Source organism: Nansenia antarctica (genome assembly GCF_963989245.1).
Source record: "Nansenia antarctica genome assembly, chromosome: 7".
Lineage (NCBI taxonomy): Eukaryota > Metazoa > Chordata > Actinopteri > Argentiniformes > Microstomatidae > Nansenia > Nansenia antarctica.
The window spans coordinates 28,298,598-28,326,097 of NC_137677.1; the positions used below are offsets into that span (position 1 = coordinate 28,298,598).

Here is a 27,500-nt window from a genome sequence, read left to right on the forward strand (position 1 = left end):
GGTGTTCTTGGGGAGGGGCCAGGGGTGTTCTAGGGGAGGGGCCAGGGGTGTTCTAGGGGAGGGGCCAGGGGTGTTCTAGGGGAGTTGCCAGAGGTTTATTAGCGTAGATGTTTATTAGCGTAGAGGTTTATTAACATAGTTTATTAACGTAGAGGTTTATTAGCGTAGAGGTTTATTAACGTAGAGGTTTATTACGTAGAGGCGGAGACACAGACAGGAAGTGGAGACACAGACAGGAAGCACAACCAGACGCCACAGAGAAGCAGGCGGTTTCCAGCCGTAAAGCAAATATGTTTATTAAGCACTTTTAATACACATCAGAAAATTCCGCTTAATATAGTACAGGAAATACATTTGTTTTGTTTTGTTTTGTTTTTTAAAATGAAAAGGTCAATGTACATGGTAAGCTATTTACAATCCAACTCTGAAGGTTCAACTCAAAACAACGTGACGCAGCCAGAGACACAACAAAGATGGCGGATCAACAAGACGGCCAAACAAACTTGAAATACTGTCCAGACCCTGGTACAGCCCCCCTACCCCCCCCCCCCCCCCCCCCACCTGAACCGAGTCTTCCTTCCATGTGGTCTTCATAGCAGGCCCCTCGAGCCTGGCTAAGGTACTCCCCATACCCCTCCGTACACCCTCTCCCCCTCGAGCCTGGCTAAGGTACTCCCCATACCCCTCCGTACACCCTCTCCCCCTCGAGCCTGGCTAAGGTACTCCCCATACCCCTCCGTACACCCTCTCCCCCTTGGTACGGCCCCCCCACCCCCGTGGTTCAGCCCTCTACCCTCAGCCCACCCCCCCAGCCAGGGTAAGAGATGGGGGTTTATACTGTAGTAAGTTTGTGCATGCGGCAGCTGTACAGCTTTTCCCTCTTGGCGCTAAACTAGCAGTGTTAGCATCCTGTGTTAGCATCCTGCATACATACTAGATGAGAGACAGAGAGAGACGCTAACACGGCTAACAGCTGCACCCGTATGACAGAGAGATGCTAATGCAGGCAGCTAGCGCATAGCATTGTCCAGGAGAAACAGCTGTTTCTAATCCACCATCTCCTCCTCCACCACCCTCTCTCTCTCTCTCTCTCCCTCCCTACAGTGGGGTCTGAGCCCAGAGAACTGATATGCAGGCTTGCGCGAGCGAGAGAGAGAGAGAAGAAAACTGCTTGGTTTCAACTTTGGCTTTGACAAGTATACATTTCAAACAACACTTTAAAAAACCAAAATATTATTGAGGTTGAAGTCTACTAAGTTTTGTCGTCGTGGAGACCGAACCCGAAAGAAAAAAAAAAAGTCCCAAAATATGCTGCAATCATCAAGACATAGACACACTGTAATACTCTGGAACAGAAGCCGGGGTTCTGTCCTGTTGCATTGCCGCCGCGGTGCTGAGAGCTTCCCTTCAGAGCTCTGGTTAGCCCTGGACCCTTCAGAGCTCTAGTTAGCCCTGGACTCCCTTCAGAGCTCTAGTTAGCCCTGGACCCTTCAGAGCTCTGGTTAGCCCTGGACTCCCTTCAGAGCTCTAGTTAGCCCTGGACTCCCTTCAGAGCTCTAGTTAGCCCTGGACCCTTCAGAGCTCTGGTTAGCCCTGGACTCCCTTCAGAGCTCTGGTTAGCCCTGGACCCTTCAGAGCTCTAGTTAGCCCTGGACTCCCTGGGTCTCCCTCGTTCCCTCGGTTATTTAAATATCAATTCAAATGCACACAAAGTAAATAAACACGTGAGTTGGTCCCACAGGGACAAAATGAAAACACATGAACTCTCCCTCCCTCCCTCCCTCCCTCCCTCCTTCCCCCTGGGCTTCTGAACTTGCAATACTCCAAAAACAAACACATCGCAGAGAGAGAGAGAGAGAGAGTGAATCAAGAACGCCAAAATGGCGTCTATAAAATGACTGCAGGCAACGTCTGAACACAGCACCATGGTAGTAGAGCGTATGACACAAATGAAAAAGTGGCTTTTTCCAAAATAAATATGCTGGACTATATACTGCAGCGCAGGCTGCTGCTGTAGCTATTAACATGTCACTCACAACCCCGGGAGGAGAGACACACACTGGTTTGGGTCTCACCCTCCATGATGTCAGAAAGGCCTGTCTCACCCTCCATGATGTCAGAAAGGCCTGTCTCACCCTCCATGATGGCAGAAAGGCCTGTCTCACCCTCCATGATGGCAGAAAGGCCTGTCTCACCCTCCATGATGTCAGAAAGGCCTGTCTCACCCTCCATGATGTCAGAAAGGCCTGTCTCACCCTCCATGATGTCAGAAAGGCCTGTCTCACCCTCCATGATGTCAGAAAGGCCTGTCTCACCCTCCATGATGTCAGAAAGGCCTGTCTCACCCTCCATGATGGCAGAAAGGCCTGTCTCACCCTCCATGATGTCAGAAAGGCCTGTCTCACCCTCCATGATGTCAGAAAGGCCTGTCTCACCCTCCATGATGTCAGAAAGGCCTGTCTCACCCTCCATGATGTCAGAAAGGCCTGTCTCACCCTCCATGATGTCAGAAAGGCCTGTCTCACCCTCCATGATGTCAGAAAGGCCTGTCTCACCCTCCATGATGTCAGAAAGGCCTGTCTCACCCTCCATGATGGCAGAAAGGCCTGTCTCACCCTCCATGATGTCAGAAAGGCCTGTCTCACCCTCCATGATGTCAGAAAGGCCTGTCTCACCCTCCATGATGTCAGAAAGGCCTGTCTCACCCTCCATGATGTCAGAAAGGCCTGTCTCACCCTCCATGATGTCAGAAAGGCCTGTCTCACCCTCCATGATGTCAGAAAGACCTGTCTCACCGTCCATGATGTCAGAAAGGCCTGTCTCACCCTCCATGATGTCAGAAAGGCCTGTCTCACCCTCCATGATGTCAGAAAGGCCTGTCTCACCCTCCATGATGTCAGAAAGGCCTGTCTCACCCTCCATGATGTCAGAAAGGCCTGTCTCACCCTCCATGATGTCAGAAAGGCCTGTCTCACCCTCCATGATGGCAGAAAGACAGGCCTGTCTCACCCTCCATGATGGCAGAAAGGCCTGTCTCACCCTCCATGATGTCAGAAAGGCCTGTCTCACCCTCCATGATGTCAGAAAGGCCTGTCTCACCCTCCATGATGTCAGAAAGGCCTGTCTCACCCTCCATGATGGCAGAAAGGCCTGTCTCACCCTCCATGATGGCAGAAAGGCCTGTCTCACCCTCCATGATGGCAGAAAGGCCTGTCTCACCCTCCATGATGTCAGAAAGGCCTGTCTCACCCTCCATGATGTCAGAAAGGCCTGTCTCACCCTCCATGATGGCAGAAAGGCCTGTCTCACCCTCCATGATGTCAGAAAGGCCTGTCTCACCCTCCATGATGGCAGAAAGGCCTGTCTCACCCTCCATGATGGCAGAAAGGCCTGTCTCACCCTCCATGATGTCAGAAAGGCCTGTCTCACCCCCTGATGTCAGAAAGACAGGCCTGTCTCACCCTCGTTATGTCAGAAAGGCCTGTCTCACCCCCTGATGTCAGAAAGACAGAGGCCTGTCTCACCCTCGTTATGTCAGAAAGGCCTGTCTCACCCCCTGATGTCAGAAAGACAGGCCTGTCTCACCCTCCATGATGGCAGAAAGGCCTGTCTCACCCTCCATGATGGCAGAAAGACAGGCCTGTCTCACCCTCGTTATGTCAGAAAGGCCTGTCTCACCCTCCATGATGTCAGAAAGGCCTGTCTCACCCTCCATGATGTCAGAAAGGCCTGTCTCACCCTCCATGATGGCAGAAAGACAGGCCTGTCTCACCCTCGTTATGTCAGAAAGGCCTGTCTCACCCCCTGATGTCAGAAAGACAGAGGCCTGTCCCCCCCCCCCCCCATGACCTCAGCAGTCCCAGAATCCTCTCTGTTATGAGACATCACCCTGTCCTCCGCTGCACATTGCTGTCGGTGTGCATCACGACCGCAGGCAGAACGGAAAAACACACACGGAAAAAAAGGACAAAACAAGACTTCTTCTTCCGAACGATGAGTTTGAAACACAGGAGCAGAGTAAAGGAGGGGGGGGGAGCGAAATGAAACCCCCCCCCCCCCCCAAAAGTCTTTCCTTTTTTTCTCTCTTCTTTTTCTTTAAAAAGTGCATACACTGCATATTAAATACCAATAACATACATTAAATAAACATGACGGTGTGTGTGATGACGATGACACTGGACACGGGAGGCTGGTCCCACGTAGGCACGTTTGAAGTATTAGTTTATGTATCCATCGTTTGCAAAGCCGTGTGTGTGTGTGTGTGTGGGGGCAACATTCTTCTCTGGGGGGGTCTGAGGTGATCCTCTCTGTCGCTGTGGTAACCGAGCGTTCAGGTATCTCTTTCTTCTTCTGCGGATGTAAATAGTTGTTTTGGCACAATCCTGCTACCGCCTAGTCCCCGTGACGGGCGGCCCACGCCATCTGAAACAGGAACGCTAAGGTTAGTTTCTTTATCACATAGAGACATGTACACAACAGGACATATCAACAACAACTAGTATCCGTGGGGGAGGTTGTTGTCCCAGGGTAGATGCAGTACATCGTCCATAAACAATAACACACATCTGCTTTCTTTCTTTTTTTAAACAAACTAACAAACAAAAAACAAAAACACAAACAAAATAAAATAAAATAAAAAACAAACAGGGGGGGGGGTCATGTCACATCAGAAATAAACAGAAAAGAGAATGACACAACAAATGTATATGGGGGGATCACCCCCATCAGAGACAACATCCAAGTGTTCCAGTCCTAGACGCAGTGGCAGCACAAACACCAACACGGTTTGGGTTAGTTAGCGTTGTTAGCCTTGGAAAACACAACACTCCTCTCCCCCTCTTGGCCAGATCTTGGCCACGTTGTTGTAAAGACATTCATCATGGAGAGAGTTCTGGTAACGACGGCTCAATTGACTGGTAATCAAATCTCCCAACTCATCACAGGAAGTTTCCGTGCAGCGTTTCCAGCGGTGGCTAACCGGGCCTGAACCCGAGCCCCATGTTGTCATCAATCACTACAACAACAACACTGGGTTATAATGTCTGGTCCTGGTCTCAGAGAGCAGCCCCACCAGCCCAGACACACTACTGACATCTACACGGCGTCATCTGGCTGCTTTAAAGGACCCGTTCAACAACTGGGTCCAGAACAACCCTGCTCTGAGAGTAGGGGAGTCAGGCATTCCCCTTTATTGCACATCACTTTTTATTTTATTTTATTTTAATGGATCTGGAGTGTTACAGTTTGTTTAGCTGTGTAGTTTTATTGAGCGAATACCAACGTCTGGTCTAAATTTCATGTGATTAGCTGCAATGGAAATATGTTGAATTAAAAACAAATGTGATGTCTGCTTAAAACTCACGACTGCCGTATACTAGGCTACTGAGATGTTCCTGATGTGTTACAGTATGAATGTCTGGCTTTAACTGTGTGCTGTTATGAATGTTAGACGTCCTCCGTGTTAATTTTGTTGTTTATTTTGTTGTTTATCTTGTTGTCCTTACCCGTCTGTGTTTCCATATTCCATCATGTTGTCTCTCTGTTTTAGAGTCCGCGCCTAGGGCGCCCTAAACCGGTGTAGTTTGGTGCGTGTTTAAATAAACAGCTCTGACTATGACTCTGTATTGAATACTTGTTTCCCCGTCTGTATAATAAGATGACAAGGAGAACGTGGAGGCCCTCTGACTGCTGCTGCTGTGGGAAACCACTTGCTATGCTAACTGTTTGCATTATTATGTTTACGTTAACTTAAGTGATTTAAAAGATAATCATGAGTCTATCACACAACCTTCTGGCTGGTCTAGGGTTAGAGGAACGCCGCAGAGCCAGGTTCACAGACCAGGCCTAAACCTAGTCCTGGCCTAAACCACATTCAACGTCAAATCTCCATTTGAAGATCCTTTTAAGTCTAGAATCAGGCTCAAGCCTTGTCTGTGCAACCGGCCCAATAAGTAGAATATATCTAAACATAATAATGAGCAGAAACAGATCAGTTTTAATATTAATAATAATAATAATAATAATACAGACGATGTTCTCACCAGCTATAAGGGCGTCTCCTTCTTGTAGTTGAACCCGGGGTCGGCCGCGTCTATCTGCAGTTTCAGGGCTTGTTTAAGGCTGAGCTCCGTCTCCCCGACCGGGTACTGATCCAGAACGTCCTGGTGCCCTCGGCCCTGCGGCGCCCGGGGGACAGACACCCTCCCCAGGAACACCTGGTTCCCCTGCAGGTGGTAGTTTGGGTTGGTCATGATCCCGTTCCTTCTCTTCTCAGCGCAGCTCTGCTGCTGAATGAAGAAGGGGTCCCCCCCCCCTCCTCCTCCTCCCTGCCCCTCGGCCGGGACCACCCCCCCTCCCCCCACCCCCACCAGGATCTTACAGTGCGGCTCCTTCACGGCCGCCATGTTGGCCACAGTCTTGTTCAGCGCCATCCTCTTATCCAACTGGGTCATCTCGTACTCCAGAACCGGACCCTGATGTCCCGACCCCACCCCGCCCCCCCCGCCGCTGTTATTCTTCTTCTTCTTCTCACCCGACCCGCCTTTCCCGTTGGTGCTGTCATTCCCCCCGGTCCTGCTGCCCCCCCCTCCTCCCCCTCCTCCTTTGGTGGACTTGAGGCCCGGTTTCACCTGGGCCCAGTCGAAGTCTCCGGAGGGCGAGCCGGGCGGGTGCAGGATGGACTTGGTGGTGGAGGAGGGAGACACGATGGACTGCCGGCTGCGGGTGCGGGGGAGGGAGTGCTGCTGGATCTGCTCGGTGAAGCTCAGGCTGTGGAAGCTGTCGATGGGGACGGTCTGCGCCGTGGCGGTGGACGAGGTGGTCCGCAGGGACGAGTTCTTGGAGCTCTTGAGGGAGTTGTTGGAGAGGGACGACTTCTGCCCCCCCCGGTCCACGGTGGAGTCCGGCGACTCGGAGGGGGAGCTGAAGGCGTGGACCGGTCCGTTCGGTAAGCCGCCCCCGCCGCCACGGCCCCCTCCTCCCCCACCGCCCCCGCCCCCCGAGGACTGCATGTCCCCCACGCCGGTGCTCCCGGAGCTGTTGGACTTGATGGTGAGCGACTGCATCTTCCCGCTGAGGGACAGCGGCGTCTTCTGCTCCATGGTGTGCACCGGCGAGGGGTTGCAGCCGTTGAGGCCGCAGGTGGAGGCGCCGTACTTCTCCAGCAGCTTGGTGATGGTCTGGTGGCCCCCCTTGGCCGCCACGCGCATGGCCGTGCGCCCAAACTGGTCGGCGTGGTTGGGGTCGGCGCCGTGCTCCAGGAGGATCTGCACGGCGTCCCGGTGGCCCTCCTGGGCGGCGATGCCCAGCGCGGTGGCGCCCTGGTTGCACGTGTGGTCCACGCGCGCACCACTGTCGATCAGGAACTGCACCGCCTTGGCGTGGCCCTGCCAGGCGGCCGACTGCAGCGCCGAGCGCCGCTCGTTATCGCAGGAGTTGACCTGGGCCCGGTGCAGCACCAGCAGGCGCACCATCTCTGTGTGGCCCTGCCAACAGGACACGTGCAGCGCCGTGCGCCCCTCGGCGTCGCTCACCTCCACGTCCGCCCCGTTCTCCAGCAGGTACTCGGCCATGGCCAGCTGGTTCTCCAGCGCCAGGATGTACAGCGTGGGCCGGCCATCTGCGTCCTTGCAGTCCACGTCGGCGCCGTGGCTCAGCAGCAGCTCCGCCACGTCCCGGTGGCCCTCCAGCGCCGCCACGCGCAGCGCGTTGCGCCCGTCGTAGCCCCGCTGGTCCACGCACGACTTGTTCTCCAGCAGGATGTGGACGCAGTCGTAGTGGCCCTCCTGGGCGGACAGGATGAGGGGGATGCGGCCGTCGTTGTCCACCTCGGTGCAGCGCGCCCCCTGCTCGATGACGGCGTCGCACACTTGCCGGTGGCCCTCGAACGACGCCATGTGCAGCGGCGTCCAGCCCGAGTCGTCCCGGTGGTTCTCGTCCAGCCCCCGGTCCAGCAGGGTGCGCACCACCTCCACGTTGCCCTGGGCCGAGGCGATGCTCAGGACCGTCCTGCCCTCGCTGTCGATGCTGTCCACCGCCGCGCCCCAGAACAGCAGCGTGTTCACCACCGAGGCGTGGCCCATGGACGCGGCCGCCAGGAGCGGCGTGCGCCCGTTGTTGTCCGTGTGGTCCACGTCGCCCCCCCCCTCCAGCAGGAGGTCCACCACGTCCACGTGCCCCTCGTAGGCGGCCACCAGCAGCGGCGTCATGCAGTCCTTGTCGCAGTGGTCCACCTCCGCTCCCCGGTCCACCAGCAGGCTGACCACGGAGGCGTGGCCTTTGCTGGCGGGCACGCAGAGCGCCGCCACGGAGAGGGCGGTGCGCCCGTCCGCGTCCTCGTGGTTGACCTCGGCGCCGTGGTCCAGCAGGTGCTCCACAATCTCCCGGTGGCCCATGTAGGCGGCGGCGATCAGCGCCGTGCGCCCCTCGTTGTCGGCCTTGTTGACCTCCGCGCCGTGCTGCAGCAGGTTGAGGACGATGTCCTCGTGGCCCCCCCACGCCGCCGCCCGCAGGGCCGTCCGGCTGTCCGCGTCGGCGCAGTCCACCTTGGCCCCGGCGTAGAGAAGGGCCGAGACCACCTCGGAGTGGCCCCCCCAGGCCGCCGAGCGGAGCGCCGTCCAGCCGTCGTGGTCGGTGTGGTTGATGTCGGCCTCGCAGCCGATCAGGCAGTTGACCACCTTGGTGTGGCCCTGCCGGGCGGCCAGCGTCAGCGGCGTCTGCCCGTGGTCGTCCTCCAGCTCCATGTCGGCCCGCCGGGAGATCAGCAGGGTCACCACGTCCAGGCTCCCGCTGAACGCCGCGTTGGCCAGCAGGGTGCGGCCGGCCGAGTCGCGCTGGTTGGCCGAGGCGCCGTTGTCCAGCAGCGTCCGGATGGAGTCCTCCCTCTCCAGGGCCTGCTGCACCACGCAGGAGGAGGCGCGGTCGTTGTCCTCGTTGTTGACGTGCGCCCCGGCCTTCACCAGCAGCTGCAGCACCTCCTGCTCCCTGGGGAGGGAGGTGCTGAGGGAGTCCTTGGCCGGCGTGCCGTTCCACACCATCCAGAGGGCCAGGCTGGACGGCTCCATCTGCAGGTTGGCGTTGACCAGGTGCAGGGCGAACTCCTGCACCTCGCGGGGCTTCAACTGCCTGGCGCGGCACGTGTAGCTCATGGCCATCATGCGGTGGCCCTCGGCCGCGTTACAAAGGTACTTCTGGGTGCAGTGCTTCACGTCCAGCAGCCACTCGGCGAAGCTGTAGTGGAACAGCATCTTGGTGCTGCCCAGCCCGTCCACCAGCAGCTTGGACAGGATGTCCAGCTTCTTCTGGAAGTCCTCGGCGGTCAGCGCCGTGTTCCGGGTCCACACGGCGTGGTACAGCTCCTTCACCGTCAGCGGGCGGCAGGCGGCCAGGATGGCGTTGAGGATGGGCTGCACCTTGGCAAACTGCTTGCGCACGAACAGCCGCTGGCACAGCCACAGGTAGAGGCCGTTGAGCGTGCCGGGGATGTCGCGGATCTCCCGCAGCATGATGAAGCTGTCCACCACGCCGTCCAGCACGCGCTCCAGGTACAGGAAGCAGCCGCTGCTCTTGATGTGCAGCTGGTTCAGCATCTCGGCCGTCTCCTTGGTCAGGTGCTGCCGCAGCGCCTCCTCCTGGTCCAGCCGGTGGAGGATGTACTGCTGCACGTCCTTCACGATGTACGCCTTCCGCAGGTCGTCCAGGCTGATCTTACGGAACCCTGGAGGGAGGGAGAGAGAGGGGTGGGGGGGAGAGAGAAAGGGGGGTGGGGGAGAGAGAGACAGATAGAGAGTGAGAGGGGGGGGTGGGAGAGAGAGAGAGAGAGAGAGAGAGAGAAACATTAGATCAGTGTTGTATTTTTGACATCTAAATCTATAGGTTAAACTCAGTTCTCTTGTTCCCCCAGAAGAGGAGAGAGAGATTATAGAGCCGGTGAAACAACCCTCCATTTCATCCCATCGCTCGAAGTGATCTTATGAAGGTCAATCGTACATTTCCCCATAGCTGCAGATCTTCAGTACTCCGTTCAGTTTCCGTTGATCTTTTTACCTTTGGAGAGGCCGACCTTTCATATTCTACAGAGGCTAATGAGTGCTAACACAATGTAGTTAAAGTAAAAACCTTTCAAGGGGATTGAGAGCATCACGCCCCCCCCCCCCAACACACCCCCTGCCTGCTCTGTGGCAATAACCACCCCCCCACCCCTCCAACACACCCCCTGCCTGCTCTGTGGCAATAACCACCCCTCCAACACACCCCCTGCCTGCTCTGTGGCAATAAAGACCCCCCAAGCCCCCCCCCCCCCAACACACCCCCTGCCTGCTCTGTGGCAATAACCCCCCCCCAAGCAGTACTCAGCATCAGGAGGAGTTCAGTATCACCAGTTTATATAAAGAGGCTCTGGACCCCTGATGTGATAACAGAACCATTAACGAGTCTTAAGTAACTACCTCGGCAGTGGTGAACATTAAGCCCCGCCCCCGTGCAGACATTAGCAGCAGCACAGGAGCAGTCTCATCCTCCATCTCTCTGACGCACCAACGAGGGGCCGGGAGGGAACTCTCCTCTCGTTAACTGCCCACGCGCCCCCGGCGCAGACACGACTAGACGCCCCCAGAAGACCTCCAAGACGAGCTAAATCACCAGAGGGTCTTAATTAACCGCCAACAACGCCAACCTCCTGTGTCTCCCGGAGGAGGAGAGTGGGAACAGTTGTAGAATCGACTGGGCCTGACAAGGCTCGGCCACGGACAGAACTTTCTCCTCCTTACAGAGCTCTGTTCTGAATCTGTCCAGGCCCGGAGGGTGGGGGGGGAGGAGGGGGGCGGGGACACGACACATTAGGTTTTATTTACGGTTCCCATGGTCCGCTACAGGCTGGCTCGGGGGGGGAGGGGGGGGGGGGCATCTGGGAGCCAGGGACATCTGGGATGTTGTTGACATATTTCTGATTTCCAAAGCGAACCTCCCCACGGTGGGAACGAGCTTGACGCATTCCTGTCTTCTAATTGGACGCTTGATCAGAACACAACAATGTGTTTCCTGAAGAAAATGGGGTTATTTTCCTGTGGGGGGGGGGTCATCTGAAATGAAGGCGCCCCTAAAACCACAAGCTGCATGACGATTAACAGAAGCTCAACACATTAAGGAACGTGGGAGATTTTTCTCCATCTCGATTAACGACGACCTTAAGACACAAGCAGAACGTCCCTAAGCCAACGTTAGTGTTTGTGTCTGTGGAGGTGAGGCAGCAAGCTGGGGGAGTATGTAGAGGAGGGGGGGAGTTAGGTAGCGAGGGGGGGGGGGGGGGGGGTTAGGTTACATAATGACAACATTTCTGTGAGCACACTTCGCCTCCCACCCCCTCCGGCTTCACTGCCTTCATCAACGGTTCAGTGTGGAGAAGAGAAGAAAGGAAGAAGAGAGGAGAGAAGAAAGGGAGAAGAGAGGACAGGGTGAAATCCTACCCCACACAGAGGCCATGGAGCCACACCTGTGGGAGGAAGGGAGGAGAGGAGAGGAGGCAACACCCTCTAATCACAGCCATTGTGACGGTTGACATCAGAGTGAAAGGAACAGTGTCCTCACAGGAGCGCCCCCTGATACACAAAACAAACAATTAGTCTCAACTGGACCAGAACACATCTAGAACACATCCAGAACACATCTAGAACACATCTAGAACACATCCAGAACACATCTAGAACACAACCAGAACACATCGAGAACACAACCAGAACAAATCTAGAACACATCCAGAACCAGAACACAACCAGAACACAACCAGAACACATCTAGAACACATCTAGAACACAACCAGAACACAACCAGAACACAACCAGAACACAACCAGAACACAACCAGAACACATCTAGAACACAACCAGAACAAATCTAGAACACATCCAGAACCAGAACACAACCAGAACACAACCAGAACACATCTAGAACACATCTAGAACACAACCAGAACACAACCAGAACACATCTAGAACACATCTAGAACACAACCAGAACACAACCAGAACACAACCAGAACACAACCAGAACACAACCAGAACACATCCAGAACACAACCAGAACACAACCAGAACACATCCAGAACACATCTAGAACACATCCAGAACACAACCAGAACACAACCAGAACACAACCAGAACACATCTAGAACACATCCAGAACCAGAACACAACCAGAACACATCTAGAACACATCTAGAACACAACCAGAACACAACCAGAACACAACCAGAACACAACCAGAACACATCCAGAACACAACCAGAACACATCCAGAACACAACCAGAACACATCCAGAACACAACCAGAACACATCCAGAACACAACCAGAACACAACCAGAACACAACCAGAACACATTCCAGAACCAGAACACATCTAGAACACAACCAGAACACAACTAGAACACAACTAGAACACAACTAGAACACATCTAGAACACAACCAGAACACAACCAGAACACATCTAGAACACAACCAGAACACAACCAGAACACAACTAGAACACAACCAGAACACAACCAGAACACATCTAGAACACAACCAGAACACATCCAGAACACATCTAGAACACAACCAGAACACAACTAGAACACAACTAGAACACAACTAGAACACATCTAGAACACAACCAGAACACAACCAGAACACATCTAGAACACAACCAGAACAAATCTAGAACACAACCAGAACACATCTAGAACACAACCAGAACACATCTAGAACACAACAACCAATCACAGCACAGAGCAGCAGGAAACCAGTGACCTCTCCCAGACTCCCCTTCCCCACACACACCCTCCTCGCAGACCCTCCCCCCCCCCCCCCCCCCCCCCACACACACCCTCTCCCAGACCCTGCACCCCCCCACCACATATGACCTAAATATGGGGGGGGTGGGGGCTGTGGCTTGTGTTTCAGAGGTTGGACCAATGTCTGAGTGAGGTGTGTGTGTGTGAGATGTGTGTGTGTGTGTGTGAGATGTTTGTTTGTGAGATGTGTGTGTGTGTGTGTATGTGTGTGTGAGATGTGTGTGTGTGAGGTGTGTGTGTATGTGTGTGTGAGATGTGTGTGTGTGTGTTCCGCCTGGGAGGTATCAGATAACACCCCACTACTCTCTGCTTCTCTTTACCCTTAAAAACCTCATTAACATTCTGTTCTGTTCAGACAGAGACTCATTCAACCTCTGTAAACGAAGCTGACCCAGTACTTCCACCTGACTCCTCCCACACAGACACATGACTCCTCCCACAGACACCTGACTCCTCCCACACAGACACATGACTCCTCCCACACAGACACATGGCTCCTCCCACACAGACACATGACTCCTCCCACAGACACATGACTCCTCCCACACAGACACATGGCTCCTCCCACAGACACATGACTCCTCCCACAGACACATGACTCCTCCCACACAGACACATGGCTCCTCCCACACAGACACATGACTCCTCCCACAGACACATGACTCCTCCCACACAGACACATGACTCCTCCCACACAGACACATGACTCCTCCCACAGACACATGACTCCTCCCACACAGACACATGACTCCTCCCACACAGACACATGACTCCTCCCACACAGACACATGGCTCCTCCCACACAGACACATGACTCCTCCCACAGACACATGGCTCCTCCCACACAGACACATGACTCCTCCCACACAGACACATGACTCCTCCCACACAGACACATGACTCCTCCCACAGACACATGGCTCCTCCCACACAGACACATGACTCCTCCCACAGACACATGACTCCTCCCACACAGACACATGACTCCTCCCACAGATACATGACTCCTCCCACACAGACACATGACTCCTCCCACAGACACCTGACTCCTCCCACACAGACACATGACTCCTCCCACAGACACATGACTCCTCCCACACAGACACATGGCTCCTCCCACACAGACACATGACTCCTCCCACAGACACATGACTCCTCCCACACAGACACATGACTCCTCCCACAGACACATGACTCCTCCCACAGACACATGACTCCTCCCACACAGACACATGACTCCTCCCACACAGACACATGACTCCTCCCACAGACACATGACTCCTCCCACACAGACACATGACTCCTCCCACACAGACACATGACTCCTCCCACAGACACATGACTCCTCCCACACAGACACATGACTCCTCCCACACAGACACATGACTCCTCCCACACAGACACATGACTCCTCCCACAGACACATGACTCCTCCCACACAGACACATGACTCCTCCCACAGACACATGACTCCTCCCACACAGACACATGACTCCTCCCACAGACACATGGCTCCTCCCACACAGACACATGGCTCCTCCCACACAGACACATGGCTCCTCCCACACAGACACATGACTCCTCCCACAGACACATGGCTCCTCCCACACAGACACATGACTTCTCCCACACAGACACATGACTCCTCCCACAGACACATGGCTCCTCCCACACAGACACATGACTCCTCCCACACAGACACCTGACTCCTCCCACACAGACACATGGCTCCTCCCACACAGACACATGGCTCCTCCCACACAGACACATGACTCCTCCCACACAGACACATGACTCCTCCCACAGACACATGACTCCTCCCACACAGACACATGACTCCTCCCACAGACACATGGCTCCTCCCACACAGACACATGACTCCTCCCACACAGACACATGGCTCCTCCCACACAGACACATGACTCCTCCCACACAGACACATGGCTCCTCCCACACAGACACATGACTCCTCCCACAGACACATGACTCCTCCCACACACACATGACTCCTCCCACACAGACACATGGCTCCTCCCACAGACACATGGCTCCTCCCACACAGACACATGACTCCTCCCACACAGACACATGACTCCTCCCACACAGACACATGGCTCCTCCCACAGACACATGGCTCCTCCCACACAGACACATGACTCCTCCCACAGACACATGACTCCTCCCACAGACACATGACTCCTCCCACACAGACACATGGCTCCTCCCACACAGACACATGACTTCTCCCACAGACACATGACTCCTCCCACACAGACACATGACTCCTCCCACACAGACACATGACTCCTCCCACAGACACATGACTCCTCCCACACAGACACATGGCTCCTCCCACACAGACACATGACTCCTCACACAGACACATGACTCCTCCCACACAGACACATGACTCCTCCCACACAGACACATGACTCCTCCCACACAGACACATGACTCCTCCCACAGACAAATGACTCCTCCCACAGACACATGACTCCTCCCACAGACACATGACTCCTCCCACACAGACACATGACTCCTCCCACAGACACATGGCTCCTCCCACAGACACATGGCTCCTCCCACACAGACACATGACTCCTCCCACACAGACACATGACTCCTCCCACACAGACACATGACTCCTCCCACAGACACATGACTCCTCCCACAGACACATGACTCCTCCCACACAGACACATGACTCCTCCCACAGACACATGACTCCTCCCACAGACACATGACTCCTCCCACACAGACACATGACTCCTCCCACACAGACACATGACTCCTCCCACAGACACATGGCTCCTCCCACAGACACATGGCTCCTCCCACAGACACATGGCTCCTCCCACACAGACACATGACTCCTCCCACACAGACACATGACTCCTCCCACAGACACATGACTCCTCCCACACAGACACATGACTCCTCCCACACAGACACATGACTCCTCCCACAGACACATGACTCCTCCCACACAGACACATGACTCCTCCCACACAGACACATGACTCCTCCCACAGACACATGGCTCCTCCCACACAGACACATGACTCCTCCCACAGACACATGACTCCTCCCACACAGACACATGACTCCTCCCACACAGACACATGACTCCTCCCACAGACACATGACTCCTCCCACACAGACACATGACTCCTCCCACAGACACATGGCTCCTCCCACAGACACATGACTCCTCCCACACAGACACATGGCTCCTCCCACAGACACATGGCTCCTCCCACACAGACACATGACTCCTCCCACAGACACATGGCTCCTCCCACACAGACACCTGACTCCTCCCACAGACACATGACTCCTCACACACAGACACATGGCTCCTCCCACACAGACACATGGCTCCTCCCACAGACACATGACTCCTCCCACACAGACACATGACTCCTCCCACACAGACACATGGCTCCTCCCACACAGACACATGGCTCCTCCCACAGACACATGGCTCCTCCCACACAGACACATGACTCCTCCCACAGATACATGACTCCTCCCACAGACACATGGCTCCTCCCACACAGACACATGACTCCTCCCACAGATACATGACTCCTCCCACACAGACACATGACTCCTCCCACACAGACACATGGCTCCTCCCACACAGACACATGACTCCTCCCACACAGACACATGGCTCCTCCCACACAGACACATGACTCCTCCCACACAGACACATGACTCCTCCCACAGACACATGGCTCCTCCCACACAGACACATGGCTCCTCCCACAGACACATGACTCCTCCCACACAGACACATGGCTCCTCCCACAGACACATGGCTCCTCCCACACAGACACATGGCTCCTCCCACAGACACATGGCTCCTCCCACACAGACACATGACTCCTCCCACACAGACACATGACTCCTCCCACAGACACATGGCTCCTCCCACACAGACACATGGCTCCTCCCACAGACACATGGCTCCTCCCACACAGACACATGACTCCTCCCACAGACACATGACTCCTCCCACAGACACATGACTCCTCCCACACAGACACATGACTCCTCCCACAGACACATGGCTCCTCCCACACAGACACATGACTCCTCCCACACAGACACATGACTCCTCCCACACAGACACATGACTCCTCCCACACAGACACATGACTCCTCCCACAGACACATGACTCCTCCCACACAGACACATGACTCCTCCCACAGACACATGACTCCTCCCACACAGACACATGGCTCCTCCCACACAGACACATGACTCCTCCCACACAGACACATGACTCCTCCCACAGACACATGACTCCTCCCACACAGACACATGGCTCCTCCCACAGACACATGGCTCCTCCCACACAGACACATGACTCCTCCCACACAGACACATGACTCCTCCCACACAGACACATGGCTCCTCCCACACAGACACATGACTCCTCCCACACAGACACATGACTCCTCCCACACAGACACATGGCTCCTCCCACAGACACATGACTCCTCCCACACAGACACATGACTCCTCCCACACAGACACATGACTCCTCCCACAGACACATGACTCCTCCCACACAGACACATGGCTCCTCCCACAGACACATGACTCCTCCCACACAGACACATGACTCCTCCCACAGACACATGGCTCCTCCCACAGACACATGACTCCTCCCACACAGACACATGACTTCTCCCACACAGACACATGACTCCTCCCACACAGACACATGACTCCTCCCACACAGACACATGACTCCTCCCACAGACACATGACTCCTCCCACAGACACATGACTCCTCCCACACAGACACATGACTCCTCCCACAGACACATGACTCCTCCCACAGACACATGACTCCTCCCACACAGACACATGACTCCTCCCACACAGACACATGACTCCTCCCACAGACACATGGCTCCTCCCACAGACACATGGCTCCTCCCACACAGACACATGACTCCTCCCACACAGACACATGACTCCTCCCACACAGACACATGACTCCTCCCACACAGACACATGACTCCTCCCACAGACACATGACTCCTCCCACACAGACACATGACTCCTCCCACAGACACATGGCTCCTCCCACAGACACATGACTCCTCCCACAGACACATGGCTCCTCCCACAGACACATGACTCCTCCCACACAGACACATGGCTCCTCCCACACAGACACATGACTCCTCCCACAGACACATGGCTCCTCCCACACAGACACCTGACTCCTCCCACAGACACATGGCTCCTCCCACACAGACACATGACTCCTCCCACAGATACATGACTCCTCCCACACAGACACATGACTCCTCCCACACAGACACATGACTCCTCCCACACAGACACATGGCTCCTCCCACACAGACACATGACTCCTCCCACACAGACACATGGCTCCTCCCACACAGACACATGGCTCCTCCCACACAGACACATGACTCCTCCCACACAGACACATGGCTCCTCCCACAGACACATGACTCCTCCCACACAGACACATGGCTCCTCCCACAGACACATGGCTCCTCCCACACAGACACATGACTCCTCCCACAGACACATGGCTCCTCCCACACAGACACATGGCTCCTCCCACAGACACATGACTCCTCCCACACAGACACATGACTTCTCCCACACAGACACATGACTCCTCCCACAGACACATGACTCCTCCCACACAGACACATGACTTCTCCCACACAGACACATGACTCCTCCCACACAGACACATGACTCCTCCCACAGACACATGGCTCCTCCCACAGACACATGACTCCTCCCACACAGACACATGACTCCTCCCACAGACACCTGACTCCTCCCACACAGACACATGACTCCTCCCACAGACACATGACTCCTCCCACACAGACACGTGACTCCTCCCACAGACACATGACTCCTCCCACACAGACAGCTGCTGCTGACTATTATTGTTGTTTTCTTCCTTGTTGTTATTATGATGTCATCTCTGCACATTGATGTTGTCTGATAGTTGCGTTGTTGAGGAGCTGCTGACAGGATAACCTGGATATCCATGTGACCTGGTGTAGTCATGTGACCTGGGGCCTCATTTATAAAGAAAGTACGTCATCTTTGACTTTCACGTAAGTACATTTTTCAAAACGGACGTAAGCATTATTTATCAAATGGGCTGCGCTTGTTTAAACTTGCGTACGTGCTTCCTTCTATAAATACCAACGCAGGTAAAATGAATGCAGGTGAATGAGGTTTGTATTAACGCCCTGTGATAGCGACTCAATTATAGCGGCTGAATTAAGCCAAGTGCTATAATATAGGGTAGGCGTTCGTCTGGAAGCGGGAGAGGGCAGAGAAGGGGGGCTTCTCGGTAAGTTGCATTTGTAACGTTTGATCATGACAACTAACCAGGCAAATGCTTTACTCAGTACTCAAGTTGTAAAAGAAAATCAGGGGAGGTGGTGGATTTTATCATATGAGGACAATTTTAGTGTTTCAGTGTTTTACTTGGTAAAAATGTCATTGCATATGTGCGTGCCCCCCTCGCACCTTGAAATAGCAGTAATACCACGTTCATTGATAAAATGATATAATGGATGGAAAGGGGGGATGGCAGTTTTAGAAGGGGGATGATTTTGACTGTTTTTATTTCAGGGGGGATGCCATCCCCCCTCAACTCGAGGGCTGCTTATACTGTAATAATATAATGGTCTTATGCTTATCAGGTGACAATGAAAACATGACTCCCTTTGCGAACTCCCAGACACCGGTGAAACTCCAGTATAATTTAGCACGTGGCCGGGCAAGGTCCGTTGTGGAAGGCACTAGGCATGTTGAAGGGGAGATAGACAGCTCCGGAGGGATATAAAGAAATACTGAAATACAATCATAAACATCAGTTCCTTTTAAATCTTGAATTAAACTAATTTTCTCAACATCGTTAATTTTATTACGAGCCACTTGCATGAATTACAGTAGGCAGTGTGGCTCACATGCCTGTAATAACTCTGCATAACCAGTAGGTAATGTGCGTACGCAAGGTAGAGCTATGATCGTTTCCACGGTCAAATTGACTCACGCTGAAATTGTATAAATCACTACGTTGACGTGGTTTTCTACGTACGACACGGGTAAGATCAAAATTTGATCTACGTACTTTATAAATGAGGCCCCTGGTGTAGTCATGTGACCTGGCTGTGTGGTCATGTGACCCAGGGAGGTGACAGGACAACAGGTGACCCCAGGTCCAACCCCGTGGCTGTAGAACTTCCTGTCACATGACCAGCGTCACGACCAACCACAGACACAGAAGTCTTCACGACTCTCCGAAAAACTACTACTTCCAGTAAAGTGTAGTAAAGTGTGGTAAAGTGTGGTAAAGTGTAGTAAAGTGTGGTAAAGTGTAGTAAAGTGTGGTAAACTGTAGTAAACTGTAGTAAACTGTGGTAAACTGTAGTAAAGTGTAGTAAAGTGTGGTAAACTGTAGTAAAGTGTAGTAAAGTGTGGTAAACTGTAGTAAACTGTAGTAAAGTGTGGTAAAGTGTAGTAAAGTGTGGTAAACTGTAGTAAACTGTAGTAAACTGTGGTAAACTGTAGTAAAGTGTAGTAAAGTGTAGTAAAGTGTGGTAAAGTGTAGTAAAGTGTGGTAAAGTGTAGTAAAGTGTGGTAAACTGTAGTAAACTGTAGTAAACTGTGGTAAACCGTAGTAAAGTGTAGTAAAGTGTGGTAAACTGTAGTAAACTGTAGTAAACTGTGGTAAACCGTAGTAAAGTGTAGTAAAGTGTAGTAAATTGTAGTAAAGTGGAGCTGGCAGCGATGAGGGAAGCTGCTCAACTGAGAGGAGGATGAAGCTCTAGTCTGATGCCTCACACACACACACACACACACACACACACACACACACACACACACACACACACAGCTGCTGCTGGTTACAGAGCTGGACCCCCGCCACACACACACACACACACACACACACACACACACACACACACACACACACACACACACACACACACACACACACACACACAGCAGCACAAAGACACACTGTTTGACTACCAGATTAATTTTTGCAGATGACAAACGAACACAAGGGTGTGTGAGAGAGAGAGAGAGAGAGAGAGAGAGAGAGAGAGAGAGAGAGAGAGAGAGAGAGAGGAATGCAGAACTGCATGACTAAAGAATCAGCAGTAGTAGTATTATGAACAGTTCTATTATAAACAGGCCTATTGTCTTGTAATTTACCCAACGACTTGAGAATGAATCAGAAGTCTGTTTTGAGGCTTTAAAACACTTTACCAGCGTTATACAAAGATTAGCCAAGTCTGAGCTGACTGACACAGACACCCTCTCACTCCTCCACCCCTCTCACCCTTCCACCCCTCTCACCCCTCCACCCCTCTCACCCTTCCCCCTCTCACCCCTCCACCCATCTCAGCCCTCTCACCCCTCCACCCCTCTCACCCTTCCACCCCTCTCACCCATCTCACCCCTCTCACCCTTCCACCCCTCTCACCCATCTCAGCCCTCTCACCCTTCCACCCCTCTCACCCTTCCACCCCTCCACCCATCTCACCCATCTCACCCCTCTCAACCCTCTCACTCCACCCCTCTCACCCTTCCACCCCTCTCACCCATCTCAGCCCTCTCACCCCTCCACCCCTCTCAGCCCTCCACCCCTCTCACCCCTCTCACCTCTCTCACCCCTCTCAGCCCTCCACCCCTCTCACCCCTCTCACCCCTCTCAGCTCTCTCACCCCTCCACCCTCTCACCCCTCCACCCTCTCAGCCCTCTCACCCCTCCACCCTCTCAGCCCTCTCACCCCTCCACCCCTCTCACCTCTCTCACCCCTCTCACCCCTCCACCCCTCTCACCCCTCTCACCCCTCCAGCCCTCTCACCCCTCCACCCTCTCAGCCCTCCACCCCTCCACCCCTCTCACCCCTCCACCCCTCCACCCTCTCAGCTCTCTCACCCCTCTCACCCCTCCACCCCTCTCACCCCTCTCAGCTCTCTCACCCCTCCACCCATCTCAGCCCTCCACCCCTCCACCCCTCTCACCCCTCCACCCCTCTCACCCCTCCACCCCTCTCAGCTCTCTCACCCCTCTCACCCCTCCACCCCTCTCACCCCTCCACCCCTCTCAGCTCTCTCACCCCTCCACCCCTCTCAGCCCTCTCAGCTCTCTCAGCCCTCTCACCCCTCCACCCCTCTCAGCTCTCACCTCCACCCCTCTCACCCCTCCACCCTCTCACCCTCCACCCCTCTCACCCCTCTCAGCTCTCTCACCCCTCTCAGCTCTCTCAGCCCTCCACCCTCTCACCCCTCTCACCTCTCCACCCTCTCACCCCTCTCACCCCTCTCACCTCTCCACCCTCTCACCCCTCTCACCCCTCTCAGCCCTCCACCCCTCTCAGCCCTCTCACCCCTCCACCCTCTCACCCCTCCACCCCTCTCACCTCTCTCACCCCTCCACCCCTCTCAGCCCTCCACCCCTCCACCCCTCTCACCCCTCCACCCCTCCACCCTCTCAGCTCTCTCACCCCTCTCACCCCTCCACCCCTCTCACCCCTCTCAGCTCTCTCACCCCTCCACCCCTCTCAGCCCTCCACCCCTCCACCCCTCTCACCCCTCCACCCCTCTCACCCCTCCACCCCTCTCACCCCTCTCACCCCTCCACCCCTCTCAGCTCTCTCAGCCCTCTCACCCCTCCACCCCTCTCAGCTCTCTCACCCCTCCACCCCTCTCACCCCTCCACCCCTCTCACCCCTCCACCCCTCTCACCCCTCCCAGCCCTCTCAGCCCTCCACCCTCTCAGCCCTCCACCCCTCTCACCCCTCTCAGCTCTCTCACCCCTCTCAGCTCTCTCAGCCCTCCACCCTCTCACCCCTCCACCCCTCTCACCCCTCCACCCCTCTCACCTCTCCACCCTCTCACCCCTCCACCCCTCTCACCCCTCCACCCCTCTCACCCCTCCAGCCCTCTCACCCCTCCACCCTTCCACCCCTCTCACCCCTCCACCCCTCTCAGCCCTCTCACCCCTCTCACCCCTCTCACCTCTCCACCCTCTCACCCCTCCACCCCTCTCACCCCTCCACCCCTCTCACCCCTCCCAGCCCTCTCAGCCCTCCACCCTCTCACCCCTCCACCCCTCTCACCCCTCCAGCCCTCTCACCCCTCCACCCTCTCAGCCCTCTCAGCTCTCTCACCCCTCCACCCCTCTCACCCCTCTCACCCCTCCCCCCTCTCATCCCTCCACCCCTCTCACCCCTCTCAACCCTCCACCCTCTCACCCCTCTCACCCCTCCACCCTCTCAGCCCTCTCACCCCTCCACCCTCTCACCCCTCCACCCTCTCAGCCCTCTCAACCCTCCACCCTCTCACCCCTCCACCCCTCCACCCTCTCACCCCTCCACCCCTCTCACCCCTCCACCCCTCTCACCCCTCTCAACCCTCTCACCCCTCCACCCTCTCAGCCCTCTCACCCCTCCACCCCTCTCACCCCTCTCAACCCTCTCACCCCTCCACCCCTCTCAGCCCTCTCACGACTCCACCCCTCCACCCTCTCACCCCTCCACCCCTCCACCCTCTCACCCCTCTCAGCCCTCTCACCCCTCTCACCCCCCACCCCTCTCACCGGGTTCCACAGACACCGTCTTGTAAAGACGACAGAGCTGGTTGTCGTGGTGATGGGAGGGTCCTGAGCACCATATGACCTTTCTCCAGCATCAGGCCTTAGTGTTTAGTGTTCTATTTGACCTCTGCGTGACCTCCCTGACCTCCCTGACCTCTCTGGCCCCAGTCGACCGGGCCTGGCCCCTGAACAGGGATGTTTTCATTCCTGGACGTCAGTCTAGTTTCACTGGCTGCGTCCAGCCACGTCTAACACACCTCTAGGCCTGCAGGGAACAAGGCTGTCTGGAGCCATCTGGTCACCTAGCGTAGCGTAGCGTAGCCTAGCCTAGCGTGTCCACACTCCAACACAGTCTGGAACCATTCTGGTCTACTTTCATCCCTCCATCCCTCCCTCCCTCCCACCCTCCCTCCCTCCCTTGCTACCTCCATTCCTCCCTCCCTCCATCTCTACCTCCATCCATCCCTTCCTCTCTACCTTCATCCCTCCATCCCTCCCATCCCAAGCATGTCCACTAAGGATGTCCCGATCCGATATTGATATCGCATTTCGCTGCGATATTGGTCCTGAATGCTGGATCGCAGATCGCACCAGAAAAAAAATAGGCTGCGATCTGCGTGCCCGATCTGACGTGTCACTCACGTGATGACAACAGTAGTAGTCATTGGTCACATGCATGAGAGTTGGCTACCTGTGTGTAATGAGTCTGACATGTCATGATGCCAGCTGGTGAAATAATAAACCATTTGCTTAAGTAATTTTTGGGTTATTTACATAGTCTGAAACTACAGATGGTAAGCTTTCAAATGATGCGTCATACATTGAAATCGGAAAAGAATTCAAGACGACACAGTATTTGAATGTTGGTGCACCGAAAGGGAATGCGACAGGAGAAAAGTGACTGATCAAACCACAACAACAAACGCTGCTAACAGCTAGCGGCTAAGAGTGGTACATCGCTAGGAACGTCTAACTGCGTTTTTATATCATCACAACATGCTGAGAGAACATGGACATGCTAAAAACACATAACTACACATAACTAGATGAACACACAGTCCTTGCTTTTGAACACATCCTAAAACGAGAGTATGTTTACAAGTCATTATCACTTACTGGTAACCTCCGACAAACGAGAACAGTTAATCCAATCCACAGATTATAAGTATTTAGTGATCGACAGTTTTTTATTATATGGACTGGGTACTTTAAAACTGGTTTCTGGTCTCACCAGCGGGCGCACTAGGCTGCACGTTTAAAAGGGTATAATTGATTTGCCATTTGTAAGAGAAGATAAATGGAATAAAAACCTGAAGGCACTAAAACTAGAAATCAGACAGTAACTCTTTTTTTGTCTACAATGCTGAATGCTGCTGTTTAAATTGTTTTAACCAGTTGGTCACTGAGTACTGCAGAGTACTGTTGTTGTTGCTTGAATAAAGGCTGGCAGTCTTTAATAGCCAACTGTTGTTGTGGACTATATACTGGGGAAGTATTTGTTATTATTCAGGAGTAAAACAATAAATACTAATATCGGATCGGTATCGGTATCGCAGATACCTGAAGCCCAGGTATCGATATCAGTATCGGTAGTGTGATCGGGACATCCCTAATGTCCACACTCCAACACAGTCTGGAGCCATCTGGTCAGCTAGCCTAGCCTAGCCTAGCCTAGCGTGTTCACATCACAGATCTAAGGTTCCTGTGGAATGTGTTCTGAGCGCAGCTCGCTGTGGAACAGGTAGTTGTGCAGAGTTATTCTTGGCATTCTGGGATACCACCCTGTCTACCGAGGCACTTCCAATGATATGCCAGGAATTACCGGGGCATTTATTCTCCTCAAATCAAATTAAGACCTAATTAAATATCCTCCAATGAGACGAGAGCTGACCTGCCTTTCTCTCTTATAACTGGAGCCTAAAAAAAACACTGAAGCCTGTCTGTCAACCTGGCTTGTAGCAGGCTAAACCTGAGAGAGAGAGAGAGAGAGAGAGAGAGAGAGAGGGAGAGAGAGGGAGAGAGAGAGAGAGAGAGAGACAGAGAGAGGGAGAGAATGAGTGAGGGAGGGAGGGAAAGAGAGATGGAGGGGGAGGGGGGATGAGGGAGATATAAAGTGGGGAGAGATGGAAGGGGGGGAGAGAGAGACAGAGAGAGAGAGGGACAGAGAGAAAGAGGGAGAGACAGAGAGAGAGAGAGAGGGGGAGAGACAGAGAGAGAGGGTGGGGGGGACAGAGAGAGAGGGAGAGAGAGGGAGAGACAGAGAGAGAGAGAGAGAGAGAGGGGGGGAGAGACAGAGAGAAAGAGGGGGAAAGAGAGAGAGGGAGAGACAGAGAGAGGGAGAGAGAGAGAAAGAGGAGAGTAGAGGTGTAATTTGCCAGGTTGTCAGAATACAGAGGCGGTAAATACAGTCTTTAGGAGGGTTACGGCTGCTGTCAGTGGTGGTGGGGGGGGCTATGAGGGGGAGGGGGGGGGCTATGAGGAGGGCCGTTTAACTGACGCTTGTATCTGAAGCGGCTTACATTGCAGTGAGTGCATACAGGTCCTAGCTAACACTAACACAAGATCCTACCTTCAGTACTAACCTAGCATAGCCTAGCATCAGTACACATCCACCTAGCATAGCCTAGCATCAGCACACATCCACCTAGCATAGCCAAGCATCCACATGGCTGTCATAGTCTCCATGACAACAAACCAAACAGCCTGCTGGGACGCACGCACGCATGCACGCACACACGCACACACACACACACACACACACACACACACACACAGACACACACACACACACACACACACACACACACACACACACAGTCTGGAGGACGCTACTCTTCATCAGTCATACTCAATGAACACATCTGGTGTGTCTGTGTGTGTGTGTGTGTGTCTCTGTGTCTGTCTCTGTGTCTGTCTCTGTGTCTGTCTCTGTGTGTGTGTATCTAATGCATCTGACCCTCTCTATTAAACAGTTGTATTATAACCAGATGATATTATAATATATCAGACCAGATGAGGATATCACTTATCAACATGGGGGAGATGGTTCTATTCAACAAGCTTCTCCTGACTCCCCCCTCACCCCCAAGCCTCCCTCCCCCCCAAGTCTCCCTCCCCCCTGCCCCTCTCCCTTCCTCCCTCCCTCCCTCCCTTCCTCCCTCCCTCCCTCCCTCCCCCCCACCCCCTCCCTCCCTCCCTCCCTCAAAACCGCTGCCTAAGTGTTTCCACTTGCCTTCCTCTTCGTGCTCTACGCTACTGTAAGACCCTCACACACACACACACACACACACACACACACGCATGCGCACGCACGCACACACGCACACACACACCACTAACATACACACACATACACACCACTAACATACACACACACACACACACACCACTACACACAAACACACACCACTAACACACACACACACACACACACACACCACGAACATACACACAAACACACACACACACACCACTAACATGCATGACCCAGTTCAAAAAGCGGTATAAAAAAATAAAAATAAACATGGTTTTCACCAGGTACGAGGAGGAAGAAGGGCTTTGATAGTTGTTGTTTTCACAGATTATTTGTTTATTTACATTATCTGTTTTCTATTGTTGGTCAATATGTAAATACATTTGATTTAATAAAAAATAAAAAATAATAAAAAAATATTTATATTGAAGTCAACTGCTGATTATTAATTATTAATCTCTAAGTATTGGAGAAGGGGATTAAATAAGCTTATATGCTTCTTCCTACTCCTTTTCGGACATGTGAAGTAAATAGTGTTTTTGTTTTGTTTAGTTTTTTCTTGTTTTTGTTTTGTCTTTTGTTGTTATAACTATTTCTCTCTACACATGTTCGAAATAAATGCTTTCATTCATTCATTCATTCATTCAACACACACACACACACACACACACACACACACACCACTAACATACACACACACACACACACACACCACTAACATACACACACACACACCACTAACATACACACACACACACACACACACACACCACTAACATACA

General features: G+C 53.7%; 1 protein-coding gene across 1 annotated transcript in view; it reads right to left on the reverse strand.

Annotated features, from left to right (window-relative positions):
* Positions 1-4,286: 4,286 nt before the first annotated feature.
* Positions 4,287-27,500, reverse strand: part of ankrd50 (ankyrin repeat domain 50) — a gene marked incomplete at its 5' end in the record, with an annotated part of 51,857 nt that continues 28,643 nt past the window's right edge. The window contains 2 exon segments of the mRNA XM_080536132.1: positions 4,287-4,422; positions 6,042-9,715. Of these exon segments, the coding sequence (XP_080392258.1) occupies positions 6,045-9,715 (3,671 nt within the window). The 3' untranslated portion in view covers positions 4,287-4,422; positions 6,042-6,044.